Source organism: Empidonax traillii, unplaced genomic scaffold, assembly GCF_003031625.1.
Source record: "Empidonax traillii isolate 1590-97213 ecotype Southwest subspecies unplaced genomic scaffold, ASM303162v1 scaffold27:size3997909, whole genome shotgun sequence".
Classification (NCBI taxonomy): Eukaryota; Metazoa; Chordata; class Aves; order Passeriformes; family Tyrannidae; genus Empidonax; species Empidonax traillii.
The window spans coordinates 2,918,443-2,928,952 of record NW_020955220.1 but is presented as its reverse complement, the minus strand read 5'-3'; the positions used below and the strand labels follow the sequence as shown (position 1 = coordinate 2,928,952).

Below are 10,510 nucleotides of genomic sequence, written 5' to 3'. Positions count from 1 at the left end.
TGGCTGCAATTAGTTTTAAAGCCCCTTCCTGCATGATTTCCTTCCTATTTTATTTCAATTGTGAAGTCAGTGTGTTCCTGAAGCTGATGATAGTGGTACAGAAAGGTAGGGGGGAGGGAGAGAGAAGTCCTTACAGCCTCAGCCCATACCCAGGGCAAGACTGTTTACGTATTTTAAAAAACCACACACACAAAAGCATAATACACACTGGAGCCTTCTTACTCAAAACTAGTTTTATTTTAAAAAATAAGTTGAATGCATAGCACTCACAAAGATTCCATTGTTTTGGACATTTTGCATTTAGGAGCACCATTCTTATTTATGCCATAAAAAACGCATTTTGGTTCTAATAGTAAGAACAGTGTATTTTTAATGTACACTGGTAAAGCCCTTTTAAATAATACAGATTGAAACTGTTCAGTGTACATTTTCTCTGCAGTCATGATGCAGCTGTAGTGTCAGAAAAAAACCCGCAAACTAAGTAATAAATTAAAAACAAACAGCATGTAGTGGATCTTTTTACAATTGACCTAATGTCTCAAAATAGTCAAATAATACCCTATTAAATGCAAATTTGCAGTATTAACTAACTGAATAAGCCCCCCACCCATTATAATTCCAGTGTTAAGTATTAGTTAATTTTTTTTATATTGAATGCCTATGGAATAAATTTACTAATACCCCCAAAAAGAAGAGCCTATACTGCTGTGTCACAAAAAAGATGACAAGTTCACTGATTTAAAGATTTTACAGAAAAAATTGCTACAGGCATCTGCTGTTATTTCAAGTCATGGTCTATTACAAGACTGTACATTCATAGCATCAGAGGTAGTTAGAGCACTGAGGACTTGGATACAGCATTGCAACAAATCAAACCAGCAGAAAGAAGTCCATTTCCCTCTAAGATGGGCAACAGTGCCGAGCAAAAAGCACGGCATCTTATGAGGTGGAAAGTCTCTACTTAACACTACTCTCAGACATGGGGAAATATTCATTAAGAGAAGAAGAGAGGAGAGGAAAAAAAACCCAAACCAACTTGCACTTTAATAAAGAACTGACCACACTATGCCTATTTCAAAGTTGATTCTCTAGCATAAAACAGAGAGGGTCATCTTTTCCATTCACCCTCCCATCCCTCTTGACTTGCACATCTATGCTACAGAAGCCCACAACAAAAACTGGGATTTAAAAGACAAAACAAGAGAAACAGGATTTCTTCTCCTCAGCAATAAATAGGTTTTATAGCATGTTACATAATTGATCACCAGAATGAATGAACACAGCTGTCCTCCCTCCATTCTGAACATTATAGTCATAAAGGCTTCACTTTAATATTGATATTGTAACTTAATTGCCCCTGCTTTCAAAACAGTCTCTGTAAGATTCACAATGCTTCAGTGTCATTCGATGGTACACAATTTTAAGTGCTGCCACTAAGACAGGGGAGAAGGTGGTAAAAGAACAAATAAAACAACCAAAAACAACCCTTAAGCCTAGATACTATAAAGATATTTTTAAGTAGTAAGAATCCTGTCATCCATAGCTCTTCCTCCCATTCTACCACAGGAAAAAGTCAGGTATCTTCTTGTATTAGGGAAAAGATCAAACAAAAAGAAACAAACAAAAAACCCCCAAACCATCTCCATTAATATCTCTACCACCATTTTCATCCAAGAGTTGGATGAGTGAAGCTTTCTACCCTCACACTATCCACTCCACAGGAGAGAGTGTAATTCCATAAAGTTATGTAATTAGCACCTTAATTGTGATAAAGCAGTTCACTCTGCAATATATTTTTGATCCACCCATTTAGAAGAGTAAATCTCTGTATCTTCTTCTAGAATTCCCAAACAGTAGAAGAAAAAGTTGCCACGTTATTACCTGAGAATTTCCCTCCACCATAAGCCTGACAGAACTGTATTTCTGTAAGCATTTAACTGTACTTGTTTTGTACGAGTGACACTGTCAGTACAACTGGAGGATGCTTTCTGTTGGTCAATAATACACGTGTGTTTGTGTGCGTGTGTGTACACAGATCAATCACAGCCACTGCAGAAGTTCTGGTACAGTACAAATTCAGCTGAAACTTTCTCTTTTCTTCAATTACCACACTGCTGGGCAGTAGTTCACATCTGTGTTCAGTGAACACTGACACATCCCTTTGGTTCTCTGCATAGATGCCCTGAAGAAAAGCCACTGCACTTGCTATAGTATCTTCCCCCTCCGCCTTCCTTCCTCAAGTTATACCCAATTAGTGTACAAACCAGCAGCACAGAGTAATGAATAGAAAAGTCCCTGAGTTAGTATGAAAGAATTACTTTAAACATAAAAAGGATAGGGAGGAGAAAAGAGGCAAAAAGATATTGTCTGTCCTGTAAGGTACAAAACTTAAAAATTAGCCAAAATACCAGTTAACTCACATGCCTTAGCCTAAAGCAAATATCCAACACAAGTGGTGAAAAAGGGGCAAGAATATGGAGTTAGCCAGATGAGATGTGTTTCTTCCTGTGATCACCGGGTATCGGTAGAAGTCTGGCATTGAGTGGATTCTTAAGTTTCAGTAAATATAAAGTAAGTGTTAATACTGTATGGTGGTATAACATAAATGTCTTCAAAATAATACTGCATTATCTCCTTCATTAAAAGGTAAGTTTGTAGTTAGTCCACAGCTATTTTTCTTTTGAATAGTATTTCACAGACACGCATTAGAAGAACAGAATATGCTGAGAGTCAGAGTAAGAACTTATTATCCCCAAGCATACAGAGTCTTTTGCAGAGGATGGTCCGGGTGCTTATTTTTTGCAGTCTGTATTTGAGCTGTGGTACTGGTTGCCAACCCAGATGCTTTTTTTTCCTGGAAAGACACCTTCTTTATTCAATTTTTTGCCCTCAAACTTACTTGAGATTCAACAAAAAAATGAAACAGTTTCCACACAACTCCCCACCCCAAACAAACACGCACAAAACCTTTTTGTAGTTATCACCTCTCAAAGCAGGGAGTAATACAGGAATATCGTCCATTCACTTGATAACTCCGGTTGTAGGAGACACTAATACATGGCTTCACTTCCAGTGGCACAGCCAAGGACGTGGCAGCACCAGTCTGTACGTGGCCTCGGGCCTGGCCACTGGACTGTAAGGCAGCAGGGCAAGTCTGAAGCGGGTAAGATGCTGTGTGATTAGATGATAATATCTGTTGGCAGCTTTGCTGCTGTGATGTCTGATGGTGGTACTGTAATGAAGACTGATGAGCCTGCAGATAGTGGGGTATGTGCTGCTGAGTGTTGGCCTGCTGGGGGGTTGGGGCTGGGGGCTGAAATACAGAGTGTTGGGCAGACTGAGCGTGTTGTCCTTTTTGCTTGTTTGCTTCCTTCACATCATTATCATGCGCACTGAAACAAATGGAGAACACGGAATACATCAAAATAGATACTATTTAAACTCTTCTGGGCTAATTTTTAAGAGGACTCTAAAAATGACGCAAATATCTGAGAGCTTCCAAAGCTTTTTTTAAAAATGAAAGAAAATAGTTTTAGCCTACCCTTTACAATCATCTAAGGTTTTAAAATTTGGTTAGGGTACATTCTTTTTTCAGCATTTCACCTCACTGCATAGCAATAAAAATGCAGATAATAGCCAAGTACAATACAAATAATACAGCAGTATCTAGAATTACAGTGCAATAAAGGTTGGTACTGCATTTTATTATCCCAATAAATTTCCAGATTACCAGAACCTGAAATGGAAAGATACTTGCTGCTTCTACCTCATTTAAATTAAACAGAGCATAAGGTTTTTAAACACAGGATATCAGAAATGCTTTTAAGATCTCCATTACAGTACTTAAAGATCATATGTATGTTGATTATATTGGTATCGGATCCTCTTCTGGGAAGCAGAAACTTTTTTTTTCCCCCTTCCTCTCACCTTTTTTCTACGCCATCCAGTACGCTCACTTGAATTCCCTTTGATTTACACCTGTCTGAAACACCTTTAGACACACTCTTTCTTGCTCTTATGCTGAGGCTAAGCAGATGCACACACTACATCCCTAATTTGTTAGGGTGTTCCCCCACCAAACTGTTCCAGAGCAACACTTCTGCAACAGCACTTGCATGCTTCAGGTACTTTCATTACTTCAGTTTGACTTTCATTACACACATCAGAGGAGGCCATCGGGGTGATAATGTCACACTTCTAAGACCAGTGTGATTCTTCCAGATACCACTGTGCTTCTACTGATCACAACTTTGTTTAGATCTGGGCAAGAGCAAACTTCTGTAGGGGGAAAGTAGATTGTGTAACATCCTTTCCCAGTAAGGTTCATTTGGTATTCATTGGCATTTTTATCTCATGTCAGCCGTATCTCTCTACTGTAGTGCAAGAATGGATACAACAAAAATAGATCCAAACTCCCAGTCATTTCCTCCCCCAAAAGCTGGCCACTCAAACAGTCTGCGCGTTTGATCCATCATCTGCTTGGAGCATGCCTTGACTATGGAAGATCCTGTGCCTTCAGTGTGCTTCACCATCTCCTTTTACTCTCTGAGCAGAACAGAGAGATTAGGAACAAGTTATCTAAGATTCTCAAAGCATCCCAGAAGATGTTCATTGGAAATGCAAAGCTGAGGTTTATTTGTTGAAAGCACAGGAAAGAGGTTAGATCTGACAAACTTGTTTTTGGAAAGTACAAAACAGCTATTACCTAACAATATTCCCTAATACATAAGTATTTCTAGAACAGAGAAACAGAAATTAAGAAAGAAATTCGATTGCAGTGTTGACAGCAATTAAGTGTAACAACAGATGCAGAAACAGGCTTTGAAAAAGCTGGTGCTGTTAACTTACATCAAGAGTCGCTCAATACAGGGCACCAGGAAATCCCAGGAGTAGGCGGTCAGATGATGCAGGCGGGTGGGCCACGTTGGGGAGAGACGCAAGATAATCCTTGAGGAAGCTACACACGCAGTAGCAACTAAAGATGGGGCATAATTTAAAAATTCATGATCTAGAAAGAAGGAAAGAGAAAAGATTCATTTAAGTTTGACGTTATCTGTCACGACAACAAAGGAGTCGTTATCTGAAATCCGTAACTCACCTTGCAACGATACTTCTAGAAAGTAATCAGCATATTTTGCCATATATAACTTAGTCTTCTCTAAGCAGACCATTGGCCAGCCATCATGGAGATCAGTCTCATGGACAGCAATAGAAAGATAATAGTCGATGAAATGAGCAGCAGTTGGGAGGCACAAATTCCACTGAAATGTTTCTAGCAACAACAACTCCATATGAAGTAAATTCTGTTTTGTTAGTACCAAATTCATGTTAGTCATACAGCCCAAGCTGTTCAACTGTTCAAGTTTGGGAACACTGTCTTCCTTTTCTTCAAATTTACCTTCAGGTGAAAAGAAAGAAGAGGGGAAAAAAAAGGTTCAGCACAAGTGAACTATAAAATGGATTGTATCTAATGTCTGCATTGGTCATATTTCAATTCTACTGAGTCAAAGAAGCCTGAGACTTTACTGCAGATGCAAAGCTCAAATGGAATATATCAGAGACAAAAAGGGGCATGTACTATAAAGGGCTAGATTTCAGCAGATAATGTCAAACACTGTGTAGCATATTTTGCAGTGCCACGTTTCCTGTTGGTTTTCCCACGCTGGCACACAGAAGCTGGTTGCCAAGAGCACAAGTAAGATGCATTAGGACATCACTGGCACTGCATATGCAAGTTTTTGTCACCAAATTATTGTGTAATGTGTCCCCATCATCAATGAAATACCACTTTGATGTGACTTGGCAAACAACCACAACAGCATTTGGCTTTAATCACCCTCCTACCCCCACAGACCCTTTTTGTTTCTAGAACTCATTAGAGCACAGTTAGAGCTCTAGTAAACGTGGCTGCTTTTAATGCCTGCTATGGTAGGTACAGTTTTAGAGTTGAGAGTTGGCAAACTGCTCCAGCAGTTCAAACAAGTGGATTTCAGCAATGTGCATCTGAAAACCCCCTCTGCCATACACAGTTTCAACTTTAACGCTGCTAGCAGCTTCAGCTTGCCTTGGACTTTTAACTTGTCAGGCCTGTATGTTTTTAGCCTACAGCAAAATTATGTACGTAGAAAACCCATTAATAAGAGAAACAAGTGTCACATTTCCATACAGTTTGCCATATGGTTGTGCTATTTCAATTTCATTGCAAATTCTTTCCATCTTACACTCTATTCGGTACTACATGATGTGTTGTAAATGCACATTCTTTGAGTTTTGCAGGGCTGAACATACACGAACGTTTGCTTTTTTCAACAGCAGAGGTACTTATACAGGACTTAATCAAATACCAGTCCCAGTCTGTTTTTCTTTCTCATACTCCAGTAGTTACAGAAATAAAAACTTCAGGAATAACATAATAATTTATCTTATTACTTATATAACCTTATCAGATATATCAGTGTTATAACCTATTACACCACGGATTAAATTGCTTGTTTAAGACACTCAGGGTGAAAGTTTAAAATAGCATTCTGGTTTGTGCTCTCTGAACCAATACACTGCTTCTCAGAAGAGTGAGTACTCTAGGCTTTCAGAGCTCTTCTTGCAGCTTGCCGTGAAAGACGGCAGAGGTCATTTAAAAAAAAAAAAAGATTCTTTTCAGAACCTGAATTTAATTTGAAAATCTGGCATTAGTTCAAAGCCAATTCATTTTCCTAAATGGATTACAGTGGTTTCTGAGGCAAGGTTTTCATACTCAGCATGATATCCTTTGCCAAGAGAAGACTGCTGGCTGGTAGCACCTAGTCAGTGTCTAACCTTCAGAAGAATCTGAAATAATGTTTTTCTGGTTTAACTATTCTGCTGAATAGCTGTGTTGGTGGAGACAGGGGATGCAATGAAAGGATGCTGTTCACCAAAACCAGCCAACACCATAACGCTCCAGTTTTGTAGTGAAGAGGGCCTAGAGCTGCAGTGTGATACATCTTATTTAAGAAAATGAAAATAGATTCAGAGAAACAGATCAGCAGAAACTGAACCAACAGTTAGTTCCGCTGCTAGTACCAGGTTCTTTGAATCTATTGGTTTAAGAACAAGAGCCAGCAGATTTCCCAGCAAACCAGACCCATATTTCTTCAGGGACATCGAAAAGGGGTCCACAAATGTTGAAAGGTGGATAGACTCAAGAATCTAGCTGAGGTCAATATACGCAGCACTGTTCATAATGACTGTAACTAATTCTGTCTTCGGAGTACTGTGCATTGACAAATGTATTTCACCACTATTACATTTTGTATGTCACTATACAGGACTTATGTTAGCTTTAGCTTGCTTAGCACTGTTTATTAGCTTAGCATTGCAATTTACAAAACCTGGAGTATTCCAGAAGCACAAGGAGCACCAGCAGGATGCAGTGCAGACTATATATGCTTCCTTTATCACAGATATGCAAATTTCTCATTTCCAGCACAGGATCTAAGTATTTTGAGATATCCCCAGAAAGATAGTTTTTCTGTTCCTACAACATAGTCTGAAAGTTCACATTAGAATAATTTGCTTCCAAACATAAACATTAGTTTTTAATCGCAGTTTGTCTTTTCTACCCTCAGTTTCATCAAGTGTCAACAGAAATCAAAATGGAGAGTTTAAAGAAAGGCTCTACCAATTGGGCCAAACTGACACACACTAATCTGCTCATCTTTTATATTCACTTGGTTTCCCCCATCTACTGTATCCCACCAAGACACAACTTGCATTTGGCAGTACAATCTCAATTATATATGTTTATCTATGGATTATATATCTCTATTATAATCCTTACAAAGACTGGTACCACATACTTACTCGCTAAAAGTAAACAGGAGAGAGCAACCACGTGCAGCTGCTGTGTGGATATGTCATAGCGGTCCATGAAGAGGTCCAGCAGATACACAGCCAGGTGTCGCGCAGCAGGGCAGAGCCTGAACCGATTGCTCACGATGGCAATCAGGTCTGCAAAATATCTTCTCAGGTGTAACTGGGGAGACTGGCCTTTGTAGGAGGGCAGCTTCAGCTCCTAAGTGGACAGCAGCAGGTAGTTTTATTTAAAACCATCATTTTAGTTTGGTATTAATTGGTATCAAATTAATATAGCTGATATTCTCAAATTTATCATGGAATTTTCAAAGGGTTTCCTCCTTCTTCCTGCTCTTCACGTGATCTCAGACTCCTTTTTCACAGAACAAAATCTATTTGTTGTATTACAGAAGAACTAAGAACTACTTTGTTTCTACACAACACTAGCATAACAATATAAAATTTAACATCTTTCAACTGGGCAGTCTGCCAGAGCGACTTCAGCTTTTACAGTTTCTGTTGTATTACCTCTGCTGCAAAGGCTGTACCTCCCAGCAGGGACATGGCAAGGGTATGCAAGTTCTCCTCAGCTGCTTCAACTCGAAGTCCAACTCAACCCCCCTCTTGCTACAGCTCAATCCCAGCAACCAGACTTTGCACCGCAGTACTTGCAAGTTCCAATGCTGCCAAATCTCCTGCCTCCAGGAAAAGACCACTAACAGCTAGCTTGAACCTTAAGAAGAGGAATGGGGAGTGCACGTACCAACATTTGCTGCATGCGTGTGTTTAAACACTGACCTGACCGATGTAGCGCTGACACCAATTACTGTGTGCTCTCAGGCCGTTCAGTGTACACCAATCTCACATCGTCTCAAATCTGGGGGGGGACCCCTCAAAATAAAGCCCTACCAACACCAAAGCTGATAAAAATCCATGGCATGATCTACTTTGAATACAAAATTTGGACTGGTAGAAAACATAGTTCCTCAGGCTCCTATTTAGTAGCCAGTACTTCCTCTTGTATACAGCAGTATCATGAATAAACTTCTAAGTTAGATTGTGCAGCCCACTCACAATGTGTAAATAGGATTTTGAGTAAAGTTACTTTTTCAGCAGAAATTAACTTGATTTGAATTCAACTTCATGACACCAAGTAGGAATAGAGTCACACAAATTTTTAGAAGTTTTTAATGTGAATTCAAAGTTCTGAAACATACTATTGAAGTGAAAAAAAACTCTGCCCAAACAAACCCTCCACCTACTAAGCTTCAGAATTCACCTTCCACAGCAGTAACTTAGCCTTAGTAACGATAACTTTGGTAGCAAAAAAATGACCCTGTCCTTCTTTCAAGTGTGTGTCCCCCCTCCAAAAAAAAAAAAAAAAAAAAAAAAAAAAAAAAAAAAAAATTGCTTTAGGAACCACACCTTCAGGAAAGATAATCCGCTGGCCGTCTACTATCAGACGGCAAAAGCACGGTTTTGGTAGGTTCAGTCACTATAAACTGATTTTCAGCTCTGTGCGTAAGATGTGCTTTATGAAAGCAGCCCCAAAGAGCAACTTTTGAGTCAGTCGAAGCGAATTCCGAGAAATTGCCTAAGCCCTCTACTACTCCTACCGCACCCAGCGTTTGCACCATCGAGTTTTTGTTTGTTTGAGTTTTTTTTTTTTTTTCCAATAACATCACCATAATCCCCGCGGAGTTCAGACCCGGAGCCCCGCACACGTCCCGACAGCAGCACCGGGCGCTCCGTGACCCCTGTGCCTTCCAGAGCAGCAAGGGCACGGTCTGGCTGTCAGGGCAGACGGGCCGAGCACCCGCGGGAGGGAAGGCAGGCACAGCGGGTTCCAGCTTCACAAAATCTACAAAAGCCAACCCCGCCGAGCCCGGCGGCCGAGCGGGGCCGCCCCACACGCGCTCTACGCCCGCCGCAGCCCCACAAAGGCGCCGGGGCCGCCCCCCTGGGGTACCTTGTAGCGAAGCGCTTGGTGGATGTCGGCTGCCAGCTGTCCTGTCCACCACTGCGCCTCCAGCTCCATGGGCGGAGCGGCGCGGCACCCGGGCCCGGGCACCGGGGAGGAAGCGGCGCTGGCTGAGGGCGGGACGGGCAGCGCCACCCTTGCCCCTTTCTGGCTCGCCCCCGGTTAACCGCGATCAGCTGCCGCGGGGCGCCCCCGGCCCCCCGGCCCAGCTGGCCGCCATGTGGGGCACAAGTGCGGCTCGTTAAGCCGCCCCCTCCCGCGGCGGGGCACGGCCGGGCGAGGGGGGCGCAGAGGCGGCGGCGGGGCCCGGCCCGGGACACCCGAGCGCGGCGCGGCGACCCCGGGGCAGCGCCGCCATCACGCGGTGCCGCGCGCCGCGCCCATTGTTAAAGCGCCGCGCGTGTACAAAGCCGGGCAGCGCCCGCACGCGGCCGCCCGTCCGCCAATGGACACCCGCCTTACAGCGCGGCCCGTCCGCTCGCCAATGGCTGCCCGCCTTACAGCGCGGCGCGCCCGCCGACCACCAATCAGTGCTCGACGCTGGCGGGCCGGGCGCGGAGGGGTTCGGGCGCGCGGAGGCCCCGCGGCCCCGCCGTTAAAGGACCGGGCCGGGCCCTGAGGGCTTTGTGGGCTCTTCGCGCTGTCCGGACTGGGGGGGCTCGCCTGGCCGGAGCACGGCGGTGTTGGGCCCCCGCCCCG

General features: G+C 42.8%; 1 protein-coding gene across 2 annotated transcripts; it reads right to left on the bottom strand.

Moving 5' to 3' along the window:
* Window positions 1-218: 218 nt before the first annotated feature.
* CCNJ (cyclin J) lies at window positions 219-10,028 on the bottom strand. 2 transcript variants are annotated; one of them, XM_027909010.1, is made up of 5 exons: window positions 9,800-10,028; window positions 7,840-8,050; window positions 5,099-5,398; window positions 4,849-5,008; window positions 219-3,392 (listed from the first exon to the last, which is right to left on the bottom strand). In XM_027909010.1, exons 1-5 carry the CDS (start codon window positions 9,866-9,868, stop codon window positions 2,981-2,983), a joined length of 1,152 nt encoding a protein of 383 aa, XP_027764811.1. In that variant the 5' UTR covers window positions 9,869-10,028; the 3' UTR covers window positions 219-2,980. The 2 variants fall into 2 exon arrangements, with proteins under 2 accessions (XP_027764811.1, XP_027764805.1); XM_027909004.1 differs by lacking the exon at window positions 9,800-10,028 and adding an exon at window positions 9,447-9,535.
* Between the last annotated feature and the right edge of the window lie 482 nt (window positions 10,029-10,510).